At 38.9% G+C, this 21,446-nt stretch overlaps 1 protein-coding gene across 6 annotated transcripts in view; it reads right to left on the bottom strand.

The window, feature by feature from the left end:
* rptor (regulatory associated protein of MTOR, complex 1) overlaps positions 1-21,446 on the bottom strand; it is a 288,710-nt gene that overhangs the window by 72,520 nt on the left and 194,744 nt on the right. For all 6 annotated transcript variants that reach the window (XM_058779698.1, XM_058779699.1, XM_058779695.1 and 3 more), the window contains 3 exons: positions 12,320-12,420; positions 11,089-11,233; positions 1,327-1,402 (listed from right to left, as the gene is read on the bottom strand). In XM_058779698.1, the coding sequence (XP_058635681.1) occupies positions 1,327-1,402; positions 11,089-11,233; positions 12,320-12,420 (322 nt within the window). The remainder of the gene's footprint in view (positions 1-1,326; positions 1,403-11,088; positions 11,234-12,319; positions 12,421-21,446) is intronic.

The following is a 21,446-nucleotide window of genomic DNA, read 5'->3' as shown; positions in this document are numbered from 1 at the left end:
ATTGTGTTTTTTGAAAACCAAAGTCACTGCACCAGTTTACCAAGAAATTTTGGAGCACTTCATGCTTCTTTCTGCTGACCAGCTTTTTAAAGATGCTGATTTCATTTTCCAGCAGGATTTGGCACCTGCCCACACTGCCAAAAGAACCAAAAGTTGGTTAAATGACCATGGTGTTGGTGTGCTTGACTGATCAGCAAACTCACCAGACCTGAACCCCATAGAGAATCCATGGGGTATTGTCAAGAGGAAAATGAGAAACAAGAGACCAAAAAATGCAGATGAGCTGAAGGCCACTGTCAAAAAAAAAAACCAGGGCTTCCAAACCACCTCAGCAGTGCCACAAACTGATCACATCCATGCCACGCCGAATTGAGGCAGTAATTAAAGCAAAAGGAGCCCCTATCAAGTATTGAGTACATATACAGTAAATTAACATACTTTCCAGAAGGCCAACAATTCACTAAAAATGTTTTTTTATTGGTCTTATGAAGTATTCTAATTTGTTGAGATTGGTGAATTGGTGGGTTTTTGTTAAATGTGAGCCAAAATCATCACAATTAAAAGAACCAAAGACTTAAACTACTTCAGTCTGTGTGCACTGAATTGATTTAATACACGAGTTTCACAATTTGAGTTGAATTACTGAAATAAATGAACTTTTCCATGACATTCTAATTTACTGAGATGCACCTGTATATCATTGTGCCTGCTGCACCCATGGTACGGCAGCAAAGTATAGTTCCTAGCCATATCAGCCTAGAAAATTGCAACTTTTAATTTTCCGTCAGTCTTTCCGTCAGTGCACGATGTAACTACAGAAGAGTCAAGTTTTAAATAGGAAATAGGAGATGCTAACGGTCTAATCAGATTCAATGATCTATGCTAAGCTACGCTAAAAGTGCTACCGCCAGACCCGGAGATCGGATGAATGGATTCGAAAGCGGTAAAACTCAACTGTTTAACTCTTGGGGAGTTGAAAAATGAGCCTATTTTCAAAAAAAGTGGAGTGTTCCTTTAATGTTGTATTTTTATTTATCATATTTCTTAAAAATTCAGAAAAACAAACTATGACATGACTATGATATTAACAGAAAACTGAACAACATTAAGAACATGTGATCAGATTAAATGAAATAACTACTGAGGGCAAATATACAAATCACTTTGAGTATGATTAGAGATTCTACAACTGAACTGAAATCATAAGTAGGACTGCAGTGCCAATTTGAGGCAAAGGAATAATAGCTATAGAAGACCCTGAATAACTGAACATGAAATAGTCTGTCTGTCTGATCTTCGCACAGACGCAGTATCAGTCATGCTCACCCTGAAAGCTGTGCCCTCCTCGATGATGGTGGGAAGCTGGGAGAGGCAGATGTCCACCGCAAGGTCCCAAGCTTGCCTGTACGCACGCACGCGCACACACACACACACACACACACACACACACACACAAAGATGCCACATTAGTCAATCCCACACTCATGTTTCTTGCTGTGAGTTTCTAGGCTCTGACCAAATGAAAATATGCACTGGCACTTTATTTTGAGCACATTCATTATTAAGGAATAGAGAACCCAGTAAATTTACTTGTTTGAAATCTTTGAGACATATTATTTCTCTCCTTCACCCAAAAATGGGAATTCTGTAATTATTTGCTCACTCTGACTTATCCTCATATCTTTCATTTTCAAAACACAAATATTTTTAATGAAATCTGAAAGATTTCTGTCCCTCCATTGCAATCCAATATGCAAAAAACCATGACAAAAAGGTTTAGTTTAGGCTTATATTCACAGATAAATGTTGATATATCATATATCATGCACAGAACACATCAAATGTGGCAAACAGAAGCTCATAATGTGGTTTCTTGACCCTCAAGAACAAATGAGGTTTGATCACGATTGTCACACTAAGACGTTTGAGCTTCCACAAGAAGCAATAAGGTTTGTTTTTGTGCATCAAGCAAGATGTACTGTAGATTTGTTTTTTGTTTTTTTAAAATATCGACATGGTACTAAAGCTACTTAAGTAGTAGTTAAGTACACATTACGAAGTACACATATTTAGCACTGTTTTTCTGTGCTGCCTGTGACCCAACAAGAACAGACCCACAAATTGAAAAGCACTGCTATAGATTATCTGCATGTAAACTTCACTGCACTCGTCAAAGGCTGCATGTTAAGTTATGTTACATTACACGAGAACTAATCATCTATTGACACGTCACCTACAGCAGCAGTGCTGAACTTTCAGAGCTCCATCACACACTGTGGTTTAACACTTCTTTTTCAAAGTATTTTCTTCTGCCGCATAGGCTGAGAGAATTGCTTTGATCATTGAACCCGCAACACTTTGGCTATATTTTATTCATGATATTACATAACACATCAAACGTGTTGTCCATTCAAAAGATAAAACTACAGCTATAGCTCTAATATGATTTGCCAGTCTCTATCAGCAGGATGTCTCAGAGTGGAATGTAAATATACAAACATTTTATGGGAGAAAAGTCCCAATAACATTAGGCCAGCTGTCGTAGTGGATCTTGAAAACAGGCAACAGCACAAGGCATTCCTCCCAGCTCTAATATCCTCACTCCATTGGTCCATCCTGTCTTGTCGGTTTTGCCAATTGATCTGCTTTTCCCTCTCATTAAAAAATCAAACTTTTTCTGAGCAGAGATATTTTCCTTCCCTCTGCTGGCTGCCCCATCCCAATTTTGCGGCTACAGTACTGTGTCTCCTACATCGTGAGGGATGAATTAATGGATGAATGCTAAGTACAAATCAAGTTAATCAAATCAGTAAAATCACAAAATGAATACAATCAAACTAACTGCTTTGTTTGCTGAATTGTAAAATCACCTGGATTTGAACCTGGGAGTCTTATTTTTCAGCCACATAATCATATAACAATAATGATTATTCATTTTATTTATGGTGTAATGACATGGGCTACATGGTAGTGCTCGACCAACATCTGTGGCTGACGCTCATCGAGCTGAAGGACGCGAACAGGAGGATGCTGCTCAACGCTCCTTTGTCTCCCTTTGGAGACACCGTGGAGACATCGCGGAGCGTTTCCCTGAAGCTCAGAAATGCTCCAAAGCAATGAGTCACTCCAGTTCCGGCGCAGACCACCCTGGTTCAATGGTGTGGTGATGTCGACAGTACCGGCACACAACGAACCGGTGCTGAGGCAAGAAGTTCTCGACCTCCTTGCGAAGCGAGCAATAGAAGTAGTCCCGCAGAGCGAGAGAGAGAGCAGTTTCTACAGCCGCTACTTTGTCGCTCCAAAGAAGGGTGGCGGTCTCTGTCCGATTTTAGACGTGAGACCCATCAACCGCGCATTATACAAACGCGCTTTCAAAATGACAACGCTAAAACAGATACTCGTGCAGATTCGGCCCGAAGACTGGTTTATTTCAGTGGACCTGAAGGACACTTATTTTCATATCCAGATCGCCCCTCGTCACAGGCACTTTCTGAGATTTGCATTCGAAGGCACAGCGTATCAGTTCACGGTGATGACGTTTGGGCTAGCACTGGTGCCGCGCACGTTTCCGAAATGTTTGGATGCAGTGCTTTCCCCTCTGAGAGCGAGCGGAACGTGCATCTTGAATTATTTGAATGATTGGCTGATTTTGGCCCATTCGGAAGATGTGCTCAACAGCCACAAACGCGCTCTGTTGCTTCATCTGGAGAGTTTAGGTCTCTGCGTGAACACACAGAAGAGCGTATTGTGCCACCAGCCAGTCGATCATGTATCTTGGGGTGCAGTTAGACCCGATGTCTCGATGAGAGCGCGTCTGGGTCAAGAGCGTATACGGGACTTGTTATCCGCTTTGAATCCCTTCAGTCTGGGCCGCTCCGTGACACTGAAAGAGTTTCAGAGGCTCTTGGGGCGGATGGCGGTGGCCGCCACGGTATGTCACCTCGGTCTACTCTTTATGCGCCCCCTCCAGTTATGGCTGAAAGCACAGGTGCCGAGAAGTGCTTGGAAGACGGGCCGTGTCCATGTTGTGGTCACTCGCAGATGCTTGGACAGCGTCCAGCCAGGTCTGGTCACGCGGCGCAAAGTGGTCACGACAGACGCGTCAACAATAGGCTGGGGAGCTCATTGCGATGGTGTACCGGTCTTGGGCCTCTGGACTGAGTCGGAGAGAGCGTGCCACATAAATCGCCTCGAACTGACAGCGGTCTTTCTGGCTTCGGGGTTTCCTCTTCGGAGTTGATTCGCACGGACAACATGTCGGTGGTATCGTACATAATCATCCAAGGCGGAGTGTACTATAGAGACCTTTACGAGCAGGTAGCTCGCCTTTTGTGGGCTGACCACCATTTGCTTTCCATTCGGGCAGCGTATGTCCCGGGCTGTTTGAACAGCGGCACAGATATGTTATCAAGGGATGGGATCCCTCACGGAGAATGGAGACTGAACCCCGGGACAGTGAAACTGATCTGGGAACAGTTTGGGAAGGTGGAGGTAGATTTGTTCGCGATGGAGGAGCACACGCATTGCCCTCTGTTCTTCTCTCTGCCATGCTCTCCCCTGGGCGGGGACACACTCACGATGCCGTGGCCAAATGCCCGTCTGTATGTGTTCCCCCACCGAAGCTCTTGTCACAGGTGTTGCACAAAATCAGAGAGGAGAGAGCATCGGTATTACTGATCGTTCTGTACTGGCCAAACAGGCCTTGGTTTCCCGATCTGCTGGAGATACTAACGGCTCCCCCGTGGTTGATTCCGCTGAGACTGGACCTCCTGTCTCAGGCGGGAGGCTCGAAATGGCACCCCAACCCCGAATGGTGGAAACTTCATGTGTGGATGGTGTGCGGGAACCGGTAAACACGAGTTCAGTGTCTCGCCGCGTGATTACGGAGGCGCGAACCCCTTTCTTCAAGACGTCTGTACGCCTCTAAATGGACAGTGTTTGTGAAATGGTTGCGAACCGAATGGTTGCGACCCGCAGATCTGTCCTGTGTCTGACATTCTGGATTTCTTACAACAGCGGCTGGATGGCGGCAGTATGCCTTCCACTCTTAACGTCTATGTTACAGCTATCTCAGCATTTCACGTTACTATCGACGGGCGTTCAGTGGGCAAACACGATCTGGTGATCAGATTTTTGAGAGGTGCGAGACGACAGAGACCCTCTCGCCCTCCCACAGTGCCATCCTGGGATCTGGCATTGGTGCTGGGGGTTCTGGCATCCCCGCCCTTCGAGCCAATTCAGTCTGTTGGCTTGAGAGAGCTTTCGCTTAAAACCGCACTGTTGCTCGCCCTTGCTTCGGTTAAGTGCATGGGGGATTTACAAGAGCTCTCTGTGAATGCTGACTGCATGCAGTTTGGACCAGGTGATTATAACATCACGCTCAAGCCAAGAATGGGCAATGTGCATAAATTGCTCTTGACACCGTTCAGAGCGCAAGTGGTGGTGCTTTCTGCTTTCATGCCAGAGGCCTCGTCAGATGCTGCCCCTCACCATGTGCTATGTCCGGTGCGGGCTTTGAAACTATACGTTGACTGCACGACTCAGTTTCGGCAGTTTGATCAGCTGTTTGTGTGCTTTGGGGGCAACACCAAAGAGCGGCCTGTCTCCAAGCAACTGCTTTCACATTGGCTGGTTGATGCGATCGCCTTAGTTTATTCTAGCCGGGGATTAGAACGTCCTGTCAGAGCCCATTCGATGAGGGCGATTGCGTGAGCAGGACCCATGGTTCCACCTACAACTGCGATGACTAGACCGGTGGTTTCGACTAGGTTGTATAGGTGGAATTCGGAGGCGGAGGCAGAGCCATCGCTGTACCCAGATGGCAGTGCTTGCCTTAGCACCAGCAAAGCGAGCCTCTCGATACTAGGTTATCGTGCCTATGCTGCTGTGTTATGGCCTGAGATTAGCGAGGCATAAAGCCTACGATCCGTCTCTGTCCTCGCTATGTGCAAGGGCTCGCTTAGAGCTTCTTGTGTTCGTACTGGCGCTGGCTAAGGCCGCTAGCTAGACGTGTATGCTATTATTGTTGTGCCCAGCATCGCCGCTCACACGCTATGTTGCACTGTTATATTGATATTCTGATATACAGTACATGCGTTTTTTGGGTGATGAACAATTTCCTAGCCCCTTAAAGGACGACGGTGCAGAGTCTCTTTCAACAAGAAGACCTGCTGCCAAGCAAGATTTCTGAGTGACCTGATTGGATCCCAAAGCGGGAATCTACATCCAAACGCCTTGGGGTATGCCATAAGGTCGTCTATGATTGGCTGGGGGAGTGGTCTGTGTGTATTATAGGACTATTACGCTAGCTCCGCTGAGGCTGAGCATTTTATTTCCTTCGCTGTTCTCACGGCGTTGTTCTATACAGGCCCCATAAGCGTCAGCTTCTGACGCCATGTCGAAGTGAACCGTTCTCGAGAGGGAACGTCTCCGGTTACTGTCGTAACCTCGGTTCCCTGAGAGACGGGAACGACACATGGCGTAGGCTGCCATGTTCACTGCTCAGGTCTGGTGCGTTGCTAGTTCAGGCGGAAGATTCTGAGCTTATGCCGACAAGACCGAGTGTTATATAGTTGCGTTATATAGTTATATAGTTGCCACACCCCCACTCGCCGTCTTGACTGGCATTGGCCAGTGAGAGTTGCAACTTCACTGGCGTTGTGCAATAAGATTTCAGGTAGGATTAGGAAGGAAGGGAGTCCCCATAAGCGTCAGCTTCTGACGCCATGTCTCGAACCCGTCTCTCAGGGAACCCGAGGTTACGAAAGTAACCAGAGATGTTTTACTTTTCTTTTTGTTTTCATTTTGAAAAGCTTATCTTTGCTGTTTACCTCACATTATGCTTTGGAGGCTCTCTTTTATTTATTTTTTTATTTGATTCCTCAGTGTTTGCTAAACGTTCTGTAATTTACTAGTCAGTATATAATACAGCATGTGGTGCGTGCCATGCCTCATCTTATTTGTTTTATAAGCTAGTTTGTCATTGTATCTTACTGTTTTATTGTTGTTGTGCTTTTTAATTTAAAAATAACAATGAATCCATCTTTTGTTTTAGTCTTAAAAAGTGAAAGGTGTATAGATGTAAACAAAACAGACAATTATCTTTTCTTGTAAAACATGACAAGATCGCGAATTCGATGATGAAAAAGAACAGGTTGAATGTTAACCATTTTCGTTTCCATATAACTATACACTATGATAAAAGTTCCTTAGCATGCATTGATTAACCACATGTTGTAGCAAAAAAATAAAAAAGTAAAAAAATAAAAAAAAATAAAAAATGTGCTCGTGCAAGTTAGCAAAAGAGCGACCAGTGGGAAGAATGAGTCTGGAGCCCTGGGTCATGGGCATCAACCGGAGTGTAAACAGACGCTTAGGTGCCACGGGACGTGCGGTCTATTATGGGTTAGAAGAGAGGAAGGCAACACCGTGTCTACAGCGGCACGACAAACAACAGTATTGAACCCATTATAATCAGTGATGCTGTCTACACTGGATGCGGCGTGAGGCGACACGACAACTGTCGCTTCAAGTGTAGCCATTGTGTATGGTGGCAAGTAAATAAGTGTAGAATTGCTTATGTGCATCAATCGGAGTGTAAAACAGTGAGAGATGTTGAGGCAGGTGAAAAGCGTTTGTTTAAAGGGGAATATTGACCTATTTTGCGTCTTGTTGCCGAGCCCCGCCTTGATATAATGATTGACAAGTTGGGGGCGTGATCGGCTCGGAATGCATTTTCAAATCCACATTGACTTAAACTACATTATCGCGGGGTATTTAATGAAAATGCAATTGAAACGTCTTAAGTGTGAGTGTCAATGCATTTAAGAAAAATAAAAGACATTTAAATCACCATTTTTGCAACCAAATGGTGCACATTCGGCTCAGAATGCATTTGAAATTCACACTGCATTTTGCTACAATTATCACGCGGTATCACAATGAAAATGCAGTCTCAAGTATCCTATCCGTAAGTCTAAATGCATTTAGGGAAAATGGCATTTAAATGATAAATTTGCTACAATTTTTGCTTGGACATGTTAAACATATCTACTCAATTTGGGTAATACAATTTCATTTTAATTTTGCAACTTATAAAGCGTTAAAATATTATTTTAATTTACATATTAAAACTAGTGTAGAAAATGGCAAATGTAAATTATACAATTGAATTTTAATTTTGCACTAAATGTTGCACATATGGGAAAATGTAAATTTAAATACAGAAATACATTGCCATTTTACATATTGCATTGTCATTTTGCATATTACATTTCAAAATTAATTTTGCTACCATATCCTTCCATACACATATAGTAAACAGGACTGTAAATGGATTAAATGTTTAATTTAGTAATATAGTAGTTAATATATTGCTTAATTTAATAAAATAAATGACATAATATGTTGCTAATTCTAAATATAGTCATTATAAATATGGAAGTATTTTAAAACATTTAAATTAGTCTTAGATTAAGTACAAATTCGATGTATGGTTAAACCGTGCATACATCAAAGGGTTCATTTGTACATTAGTTCTATAAACATTTTAGATTGTGAACGGTTGTTTTTTTTGGACAGTTGCTGTCCCTTCGGTGCACACTGCAATGATTATTTCACAAAGAACATTTATATTCTTTCTGTCTGTTTCCTGTTTTGTTTCTTTCCTTTACTCCCCGCCCTGCTTCATCATGTCTCCTCCTAATAGCGGAAGGCACCATCCTTTCTCTCTAATGTTCCCGTAACTCTTTCCTTCTTTACCAAATGTTCCCTCTATTTCTGCCTCTCTTCATTTCTCATCTCCTGTTTCAGAAGACCAGAAGACTCAAGGAAATTTCTGCACAGCGAAACTAAAGAGCTCTGATGCTCCATTACAAAAGTGAAATCTATTTCTCTCTTGCTAATGGTATGTTATGAGATTCAAGCTTCAACTAGCTGTGGAGAAAAAAGTCTGTATTCCATCATACACTGCTGAGGATTACACAATGCAGGTTTAGCCAACAGCATGATACTGATGATGGAAAACAGGGGGAGAGAGAGGGGGAATGAAAATTCATAACATAGTTCATTTAAAATGCAGAGGGAGAGACCTCTGAGTAAAATACCAGTGTAAATAAATAAGTAGTGCCATTCACTGTAGGAATAAAGAAGCTCCCTCTTCTCCATGGAATATTGTTTAAAATCTGGCATGCCGATTTTGCTTTTAGGAGAAATATAATAAAACAGAATATTACTGAGAATTTACCATGATACCAAACTATCAATACTCAATACCAATACAATACTCGATACTCAAAGAATTTGCCACAGCAAAATATAACGTGCTGCTGAATACATAACCTTATGTAAAAGTATAATAAAAAATTATATTGATATTTATTATTTAAACATTAAGAAAAAAATATTAACATGTATACATATTAATTTTAACATATTAACAAAAGCATCACTTTATACAGCGGTGGCCAAAATGATTAGAACATTAGTATTTTCACCAGCTAAAAATGGTTTTAAGTCGGTTATTTCTATCTTTTGCTGTAGTGTGTCAGTAGGAAATATCAGTTTACATTTCCAAACATTCATTTTGCCATTAATTGTAATAATCCAGTGAGATTTTTTGTTGCACAACAGCCAGTGCTCCACACAGAGATCTGATCTCATCATCATCATCATCATCATCATCCAGTCTGTCTGGAATGACAACAGAACAAACTGAGACAGACTAAATCCAGAAGAACTGTGGCAATGTCTCCAAGATGCTTCAAGAGACCTAACTGCAAAGCTACCTGAAAAACTATGTGCAAGTGCACCGAGGGCAAAACCTGCTTTAAACGCAATGATGGTCACACCAAATGTTGATTTAATTTAGTTAATAGAAGTTAATTGATAAAGAAAATCTATTTATGATATTATTTTTGACAGCATCCTCATTTTACAGCATTTTATCTTTGCAGGTAAGTTTCTTGGAGCATATTGGAGACATTGCCACAGTTCTTCTGGATTTAGTCTGTCTCGTCTCAGTTTGTTCTGTTTCTTCATGTCATTCCAGACAGACTGGATGATAATGAGATCAGAACTCTGTGTGGAGCACTGGCTGTTGTCAGACTCCTTGTGCAAACAAAAATCTCACTGGATTATTACAATTAATGGCAAAATGAATGTTAGGAAATGCAAACTGATATTTCCTACTGACACACTAAAGATAGAAATAACTGACATAAAACCATTTTTTAGCTGGTGAAAATACTAGTGTTCTAATAATTTTGGCCACCACTGTATGTAATTGAAATATTGCTTTAATTAAAACAATAACATAAGGCCTTGAAGCAGTTAAGTACACATTAAATAATAAAGAACAAATAAATAAATATTTTTGAAACAGACTGAGTACATACCCTGTATGATATACTGTAGATTTAAAAAAATATATTTTAATATCGACATGGTACTAAAGTTAAGTAATGATGTCGAGTCTGAATACGCTAATATTTTAAACTATAAATGACAAAATATAGGAATTTGTTGACTCTCCACTCAATTCTGCTTTTTTAGAGCATGGACTTCTCTGTTTTTGCAAGTGAAAATTCCAGAAATCTCTAGCTAAGATTTGTTCAGACAGTGTGGTCAGTGTCTAATATAAATACAATAGTTGCCATAGTAATGAACGTGAGCACTATGCCAAGAGACTGTCTTCTACAACACATAAAAGCACCTATTATTGTGTAAAGTATTGGCAACTTTTTGTCTATGTTCATGTTTATCACAACATCTTGCCGAAAATGAGTAAATGGAGGCATTACTGTATATTGCATTAATACATTGCACACGTAACATTCAGACTCAAAGGCATTTCCAAAAATCCAATGTAAACTGGATTTCAAACCATATACAAATATGGATTTCTTTTCTTTTTTACTGTTTAGCCTAAGAACAACTAACCATATGAGTTAACACTGTATGTGCAACATTTGTTCAGACAGGACAAAAATCTAACTGTTTTGTTGTGTCTTAGGGAAAATACTGTAGATATTGCGTGTGTGTGTGTGTGTGTGTGTGTGTGTGTGTGCGTGTTAACATCCATACACTTACCACATAGCGTGCATGTATGTGGGTGGCAACCTGGGGCTGCTGACTGGTGTACAGTTATATGACCTCATTATTCTCTCAGCCAATAAGAAATTTCGAAATAGACTGGCCACCAAAAGATCTTGACGAAACAATTTCTGAAAGAGATCTACAAAGATTGAGAGTGAGAAAGAATAAAAAAAACTTTATATATTAGAAAGGAATGACATGTGATAGCAGGTAACTTTGATTAAAATTGCTAAATTCTGTTGTTTGAAATTCTCAGTCTTAATGAGACCCTATAATTATGATGTGTGTGTACGACAGATTAAACCCTGAGGATTTTTATAATGCAGATTTATCTCTGATGTACAATAATTAATTAAGGGATGTGAGAGGTCAGGATATACCTATACAGGATATACAGATTCACGTCTGGTTCCTCCTCAGTACAGAGACAAGAGTAAAAACTTCAAAGCTGGTGTTATGCGATGCTTGAGTTTGGGAATTTAGATAAATATCTTGTGTTTTAATGAAGACCACTGTAAAAATGCCGGCAAAGCATTTACAAAACTTGTGAATGCACAAATTAAGCATAATTATATTTCTTTATACAACAGTTAGTTTCAGTCCTCTAATCTGATTGGACAGGAACTGTTAAAAATAACAACATTCAGTATAAGAGTCGAGATGCTTTGACTCACTTCACTTGCCTGTGTTTATTGCTGCCAGTTTTGCTGTCATAGTAGCTCTGAGGTATGCAACAGGTGATCCTGCTTTGGCTTTTGGAACTACTTTGGTATTTTCTATTAAGAACTAAGGTAACACTATTCGCTATTAATTGGTTGCTTATTAGCATGCATATTGGCTGTTTATTATTACTACTTATATAACACACATCATATATATATATATATATATATATATATATATATATATATATATATATATATATATATATATATATATATATACATACATACATACATACATATATATACATACACACACATATATATATATATATATATACACATATATATAAAAACGTCTCTGACAGTTCCTGTTATTTTGTGGAAAAAGCAAAGACAACAGGCAAATCTGGGTTTTAACTGGGCCAAAATAATTTAACAGATGTTGAATGATCAAAGTGAATTTGTCACTCTTTTGGGAGCCCTGAAAGGTCTGTGCAGTTGATTGACACAAAACGAAATCTTCAGAGATTGCAAATATCTGGATTTTAATCAGGACAAACCTCTTGGCAGGACGTTCCATGCAATTGTGTCAGTGATAGCTGTGAAAATCCAGTTCAGCTCCCCTAATGGTGTCCTCCTGTCATTCAGCCTGCCAGGGATCCTGAGAAAAATGAATATTTACATACATGAAACCCATGAATCTTATAAGAAAAATCATTTTGGTGCTCATTAGAAAGAAAGACTAACTATATAATGCAAAGTGATCTGATAACTGATAACCTTTTCAACACAGACACTGTTATTAACTAAACTGAATCAAAATTGAACTAAATTCAGCTGAATAATGACAGCATTGTCATTTGTAGAGCTGCTTTAAAGCTGAAATTGAATTTATTTTACAATTTATAAATTAAAATTTTACAACTTAAAAACTTTAACACCATTACTTCCCTGTGCTATTATTCTGAAGCTGCTTTGAAAGAATACGCATTGTATAAAGTGGTATATAAATAAAAGTAACTTGACTTGAAAAGAGGTAATGGCATTATATTGGTCCATGTGACAGGACTGTATGTATGTTGATATGCCAATAATCAAACTTTAAAATGTATTTTGCTATGAAGCCCTACAGTAAAGGTGGACTGAGGTGTGATGGTGCATACTAACAGAGCTGCACAAGATTCAGCTTCCCAAAATGCTGTTGCTAAGCAACCATGACATCCCTTCTAGTGTAATTACTAATGGGACATCCCTCCTGTCCTGGTTTAGAATAAGAATGTGCGTGCTGTGACCAGAGACATCTCAAACAGTGGAAGTGATAAGAGATAAATGAATTAATGAGTGATGGAGAATAGGAGAGAGAGAGAGAGAGAGAGAGAGACGTGTAATACACAAAGAACACATCTAAATCAACATCCCACTTACTGCCCACTGGAGACAAGATGACACAGAGCATCTAAAACCACAATTTCTTTCACAAACACTGCTGGACACAAACACTGCTGCTCAAAGGAGTTATACTGAAATAACAGATCACACCCTAACCTTAAAAACATCCCCAAATCAGAGATGAACATGCTGAGAGAGAGAGAGAGAGAGAGAGAGAGAAAGAGGAGAGAGAAAGCACAGCAAAGCAACAGAACATTGGGCAGCATAATTCCCTTTTAAAATTAAGACAGAATTCTGCATTCTGTGACTGCTGTCATGATTAGAAACAGTAACTTTCGGACTTGTGGGTGGCACCATGAGACAAACTTAAAGGAGATAAATTAGTCCTAACTGCTATGCCCAAAGTGAAGTAGACACACATCTGTTAAATTTAAACTAAACACAGACATACACATACTGTACCATAGACCACACAATCCCTGTTTTACACCTGGAATTAACATCAGATCATAAGTAGATGAGGGAGAAACATTTCCCGTTTACAACTGTTGTTTTAATCAAAAATGCTGCATGAAGTGCTTTTTGTGCATGTACATGTGCAAGCTTTTTCAGATATTTCTAAAGCACAAACTAAGCTCTCACATCTTACACATGAACGAGAAGGGAGACAATAAGATAAAAGATGAGCAGCTTTTGTTTCTGCTTTAGTAGCCACAATACCACGGCAAACACTGCGGGAGCGTGTTAGAAGTCAGTTGGTGGAGAGCAGGTGGTCTTTTGTGGATGTTTGACCACATTTAACCACATGAGTGTCTACACTACGAAATTAAAAGAAATGTGTTGCTAATCAAGAACTTGCTAATCAAGGTATTTGCATCCAAAAGCTGAAGCGAGGCAACAAGTTAGCTGCCCAAGATTTCAGACACAGCCCTTTCATGGTGGAAAACCCGACAACTTTTAGCAAGCCAAGGCAAGAAAGCAATGCTTTCCTTGCTAAGGTTTGTTCATAAACATAAAATCAGTTGCAATCAATCCTTGTATTTGTTTGATCGCATGGTTGCACCTATACTTTAGGATCTGAGATATGGGGTTTTGAACCAGTGGAGTGTATTGAAAATGTTCAGGTATCTTTTTGTAAAAAAAATCCTGTGTATCAGTACAAGTGTGAGCAATGTAGCTGTCTTGGGTGATTTGGGTAGATTTGTATTGTCCACTTCTTACATGAAAAGATGTATCATGTATTGGATAAAACTAGTGTCTATGTCTAATCATCGTTATCCAAGAAAATTTTATAATATGCTTTTTCAATTAGATGAAGTAGGTAGAAAAACATGGGATACTTGTACAGTTCTGCTATACTTTTATGGTAGTTATTGTAAGTTAACATCAAATGTTTATGTGATAGAAGATGAGAAGCATTTTTTTGCACGATTGCTCCTTGTATGAGGATTTGCGTAAGAAATACTTTGGTGATCTTGTTCTTGTTGGTGATGTTTGTACTGATGTGTCAAGTGTTTGTGATTCGGGGTATGCATGGAGATTGACACTGTATATATATATATCATGGAATGAAGAAAAGATTATCTGCCATGTCATTATGATTTTGTGGAACTAGGGGCTGAGAGGCCATGTATTCCTGGAATAAATTTGAAACTGAAGTATTGGTTATTGTTAGTTCATGTTAATTACTAAATTATGTTAACATATAGAACCCTACTGAAAAGTGTAAGAGAAATGTGAGTAAAAGGTTTTCTACATGCATATATAGAGAGAGAGAGAGAGAGAGACAGAAAGAGACAAAGAGACAGAGAGAAAGTGAGAGAGAAGAGAAGAACAATGAATCAAAAAACAATTTTCTACTCTCAGTCTGTGACAATAAGAAAACGGATATTCTGGGAGGACAAAAGTCATCTCTCAACGATTTCAATTCTCACCTTAAGGGGTGAAGGTGATCTTGGTTTTCATCTCAGCAGCTGAGATGAGGTAACACACCATGGAGAAGAACAGCTAACCACGGCAGGAAACTGATGGGGTATGACCACATGCTGTATTTTTGTTTTACACAGATGTAATGTATCGACAGTATAAATATGATGTAATACATGTGGACGTGTATAGATTAGAAGCGTTCAAAGAGAATGATAATCCTTTATAATCCTAGAATAATCCGAAAAATATTTTAAGGAAACTCACATTTTGGATGATTCATCTAACACACCTGATTCAGCTTATTAGCTCTTTTGTGAAGTCATATTCGTGACCTTAATTTGCTGTATCAGATAAGACATAATGTGCAGTGATAAGAGGCCACCAAGAGAAAGATTTAGAAACACTGGCCTAGAAAATGAATGATGCTAGAGCTATTTCACCTTAGTTTTTTAACAGTTTCTATCCAAACTATCAATGCTCCTTGACAGATTAAGCAAAACTATACACATCTCACAAAGGCTTGTTGTTGAATGATCATATCATAATTGGATTATGCCATAAAATCCACATTACAGTCCAAAATACTGTGTTAAAAGATGCGATAATTATTATTATTTTTAATGTTTTTGTTGACTGATGTGACCATGGTCTTCACAGCCTTGTAGAACTTTTAATTACTTAAAAGTAAACTAGCTATGACTTGTCATCTTGTAATAAGAATAATCTTATTCTTAAATGTCTGGTGAAATAAACAACTTCATAACAAAATAATCAAATTAACAAATAGTTAATTTACACACACACACACACACACACACACACACACACGGAACTACCTTATGCTATAGGGAGCCCCATTACTTGTACCTAACTATAATAATGGTTATACTTCACAACAAAGCCCAAATTATATTCAATTAAATTGGTATTCATTTTTAGGGAGGAAAAAAAGGTATCTAAACATGTACACTGCACATAAGGCAAGTTTTTTACTTCTAAATCTAATTATACAATGATGTTTCTAATCTTAAATAGTTATTGAAATATAATAATTTACATAGGTGCAATCATAACGTTTTCATGACATTTATTTACACATACTGTACATTAAATAATTAAAGGATCACTAACTTTGAAAGATCAGAGACAGGGACTGCTATTAGAAAAACAGCTGAGAGTCATGGAGCTGTCTTGTACAAACACACTAAACGAAGGGAAATATATCTAAATGTATTAATGAGGACATGGTGTTGACATGTCAGCAGGATGCTGAATCTTTCAGAGAGAGCTGATACTCAAATAAACTGCCTCAGAAACAGCTGAAACACTGTGAGTTTCCTTTGTATTGTAGGTAGCATCTTAAGACATCAAAAAGTCCACTTCTGACACAGAGGCCAAAACTTAAGTATGTTGCCTTAAAATATACCTCACTTTTGACAACTTCTAAGGCAGTGTGTACCACGGTACACAATACGAAAAAGTTCAATTGTATTTCATATCAAACTACACTGATAAGTTTGTTTATTCCATGTGTGTGCAATGTATTTTTTATGTTTATTAGAGTATCATACTGCTATCTCTGCAAAATGCTAAGGTCACACTCTACTAAAATAAATAGAATCTATTCTCTCATGTGGAGTGCCATTTATATGAGTTGTTCATGAATAGCACCCTAAATCAGTCACTTATGTGGTTCCATGACAGCTAGAATACTGGCTTAGAAGGCAGCTATGGACAGAACTTGCATGTATTTTGCTTATATGTGACCACTTGCATGTGTGTACACAAGATACACAGTGAGACAGAGATAGAAATGTAAAGAAACTGTATGTATGTGGGTGCAACCAAAGTCTATTATTACAAATTTCTGACACCTGATAGTGAGAGTCACAGGCATCAGTGCTGTGTATTTGACTGGCAGCAGTGGGCTCTGTCCTCGTGATGAGTGGGTGAGTCAGGCAGCTCATGCTGGGCAGAAGCCTCGAGCAAATGTCATCGCCTCTAACGTGCCACTGACTAACACACTGCTGCTCCCAGATGCCATCAATCACCACACACACATATCTTAATGACAGCCCCACACTGCCAAATTTTACTCTATCCATTCAGCAAACTTACTTTCTTCATTTGTTTCCAATCATGAGTAATGCACCTGGTCTCCAGGAGCTGTATGTTTTATGGAGCACAATTTATGGAGTAACTTCTCGCTAGCTGAAGGTATAATTTAGTGTCAGTGAGAATCTAGGTAGGCTATAACTTTCTTGGCTTGACACGGTTCTTTTCAACAGTATGATACATGTACCACTCAACACAGCGCACACACTGGGTTTCACTTCCACAATATCGACCTCAGAGACATTCGTTTTAGTTCCAACCATGCACACACATTTTTAAGAGCGGTTTTATGTGACAGCTTGGTAATTTTTTAGCAGCTACCTAACTTCAGTGCTCATAGCACATGACAGAATGCATAAAGTTAAAAACAATAAATCATTAATAATTTTTCATAATTAATATTATACAACAGTTTCCTTTTGATATTTCAGGTGTGCTTGCATATAATAAGACTTGGTGTCTCAAGACATATTGTGCTACGTGCCAAGTCAAAGATGCCTTGAAAGATGCCTATCTCATAACTAATTGCAAAGCCCCAAACTTTACTATGCAGAAGTGCAAATGTGATTCATCAGAGAACACGATTTCAGTCTGTTCATCACAAAACTAATGCATGGCTTTACAAGACATAGAATATAGCACAACTTTTACAGTTTAAAATTTTTTTTTTTTAAGTTATATTTATTGGCTTTTTATGCCTTTAATGTGAGAGGACAGTGGAGAGCTGACAGGAAAGCACTGGGTGGAGAGAGGGGAGTGGGATCGGCAAAGGACCTCGAGGCAGGAATCAAACTTAGGTCGCCGTGAATGTAGGTGCGCTGCATGTTGAAGCACCAAACACAAGGCTATCGGCACCGACATTTAAATACATTTTAAATCAATCAGTTTGAGATGATAAATGCCAGATTGTTGCTGTAAATAACAAACATGGCATCTGAAGACTACTTTGCTATTTTTGCTGTCAGCCATACACTCTTAAAAAAACTGTGCTTTCATTGTCTTAATATTTTATATCAAATGAAAGATATAGATTATACTTACTGCATGTTAGCTTACTAACAAGAAACTTTGTAACCACAAGTTGAGAGATGAAGTTCCATCCATACAATTTTCAATGCTTTTTGCGAATGCTCGTTGGAACTCCGGTTTTGGGAAACACTGAATGTGTGGACTACTGTGACAACAGACTGACTGGGACAAACCTCATTGGTTCTCAAATGTCAAGCAGGTACAGCTGAGAAGTACACCATATTTTACGGTCTCTATGCAATTGTTGATCAAGGTTTATATATGAATATGAGGCTAAATTAAATTTGTTCATCATATGTAAGTGATCCTGTCTTTTCAGAAGATGTGTATTACTACACTTTCATGTCGTTTTGTACTTTTTGATACATGAATGTTTTGGTTGAATGGAATTTCAATGCATAGACAAAATGATAAAAAACAAAAACAAATATATATATATATATATATATATATATATATATATATATATATATATATATATATATATATATATATATATATATATATATATTAGGGCTGGAGCAAGTTAACGCGTTTTTATCGCGTTAACGCATTAATTAATTAACGCCGACAATTAGTTTATCGCGCGTTAACGCATTTCTTTATTTTGAAAGTCCGTTGCTCACCGCGCTTTGAATACACATAGATAGACTGTAATAATACAACCGAATATAACACGAACCATGGGTCACAGGAGGGTGGGATGTTTATCAGTAGGCTACTGGCTGCTTGGGATGAGCGTCATCATCTCAACCAATGAAAGCATTTGTTGTGTGCCTAAGAGAGCTACAGCGCGAAACAGAAAATATCTGGTGCGGACAGAAAAATGGAAAAAGGTACCGAAATCTTAAATGGACATTTTTATTTTAACCTCTTCCACACGGTGGAGTTGATAGAACTAAAGCTATTTGTAACCACTGCAAAGCTGAATTGTCTTATCATCGGAGTACTTCGAGTCTGAAGTATCACTTAAATGCAATGCCAGCAAATCACCCACCCAAACAAACAGTGGAGGAAGGCTTCGGCAGACTACATTGGATGCAGCATGTGGGAGAACTATAGATAAACAAAAGAAAGACAAGCTAACAAATGCCAGTACGAACTTTTGTTCATACAGCAGTACTTTGAAAGAATAAAATTATGCAATACACTACTTTTGATTTCATTATTGAATTTTAAGATGCTGCGATTAATCGCAGAAAATCATGCGATTAATCGCGATTAAAATATTTAATCGTTGCCCAGCACTAATATATATATATATATATATATACACATATACACATATACACACACACACACACAGTGGTGGCCAAAATGGTTAGAACGCTTGGCATATTTAAGAGGTTTCAGTTGTTTTTGTTGAATTGGCCATTACAATACCCATAAACGAACTATTGCTGGAACTACCTGCGACATAAGGAATCTGCTGAAACACAGAAACTGATGGACTGGCCCCCTCAAAGTCAGGACCTCAACCCCACCAAGCAAATTTGGAGCGAGTTGGAAAATAAACTGGACAGATCTATTGTACATTCAAAGGAAAGCCTTTGGCTTGAGTTGCAGAAGGCATGGGATCACATTAGTGTTGAAGTTTTCAGGAAATATATCGACACTATGCCAGAGAGATGTGCTGGAGGATTACTGTCAGACCTGGGCCCTGACGGTCAACCTCCAAAAAACTAGAGTAATGATGTTCCAGAAACGCTCCAGATCTCAGGGACTAACACACACATTCACACTATCACACAGAATCATTGAAACCACAAAAACATACACTTACCTCGGCCTGAAAATAACCGGTAACTTTACTTTGGCTGTGAATGAACTCAAAGAGAAAGCTCAAAGGGCTTTCTATGCCATAAAAAGATCCATTAAAATTGACATCCAAATCCAAATCTGGCTCAAACTTTTCAAATCTATAATTGAACCAATTGTTTTATATGGCAGTGAAGTGTGGGGTCCTTCTATAAAATTTGACTTCTTAAATTGAAAAAAACACCCAATCGAAACTCTACATTTAGATTTCTGTAAAAGAATACTCAAAGTCCAAAGAAAAACTCCAAACAACAGATGCAGGGCAGAATTAGGCCAACACCCTCTGCTTCTAAATATCCAAAAAATAGCCCTGAAATTCTGGAAACACCTAAAAACAAGCGACCCCAACACATACCATTACAAAGCCCTAAAACACCAAGAGCTGAGCGTAAGTAAGAGTCCCCTGTGCCAGCTGGTGCTGAGACTGACTGAGCTCACACACACAGAGATCAGCCAGCCTCAGGACACACACACACTCACACACATTCGGCCCACACACATTATAAACACAGAAAAAGACAAGTGCATCACCCATTGGACACACACCATTAAAAACCAGCACAAACTGGAATGTTATTCGGCCCTAAATCGAGAATACACTGTTGCAATCTACCTGAGCGCCATGAGCGATGTGAGACTCAGGAAAACACTGACGATGTAAAGACTCAGTGAACACAGTCTGGCCGTAGAGACGGGCCGGCGCAGACAGACCTGGTTCTCTCGTGAGGACAGCCTCTGCTCGCACTGCATCCTGGGAGTGACGGAGACGGAGCTGCACTTCCTCACAGAATGCACAAAATATAAAGATATCAGAGACCACTACTACCCCAAAATTAATAAAATATTCCTCCAATTTAACACCTGTAATCCAACCCAAAAACTCAGTTTCATTCTTGGCGAAGAAGCCAAATGTTCTAATATAGCTGCAAGATTTGTAGCATCTTGTCATCTCCTGAGGGACAGCCAGAGAGAAACAAACAGCCAATAAACACACACTCACTCACAGCCCAAACACACACCCATTACACCTACACACATGTATATAATGTACACAATGTTCAAATTTCGAAGTTCAGTTTGTTACATGATTTCTGTAGTACAGTCCTTTATTTATTATTATAATTATTTATTTTACTAATATTATTTTATTAATACTATTATTTTATTTATTTTTTTGCTATATCTAGCCATGTGTTTATATAATATTTCTTTTTATTTAGTTTCATTTTTACTATTATTTTGTCTAGGCTTTACTAAATGTTCAGATATTCTAAATCATTTTCTATGTTGTTTTAATGCTTTGGCAATACAAAATGTATGTTTTTGTCATGCCAATAAAGCTTTCTGAATTGAATTGAATTGTGCTGCTGTAATTGCTGCAAAAGGTGGACATACCAAATATTAAAG

Source organism: Onychostoma macrolepis, chromosome 06 (genome assembly GCF_012432095.1).
Source record: "Onychostoma macrolepis isolate SWU-2019 chromosome 06, ASM1243209v1, whole genome shotgun sequence".
Classification (NCBI taxonomy): Eukaryota; Metazoa; Chordata; class Actinopteri; order Cypriniformes; family Cyprinidae; genus Onychostoma; species Onychostoma macrolepis.
This window is presented reverse-complemented; position numbering and strand designations above follow the sequence as displayed.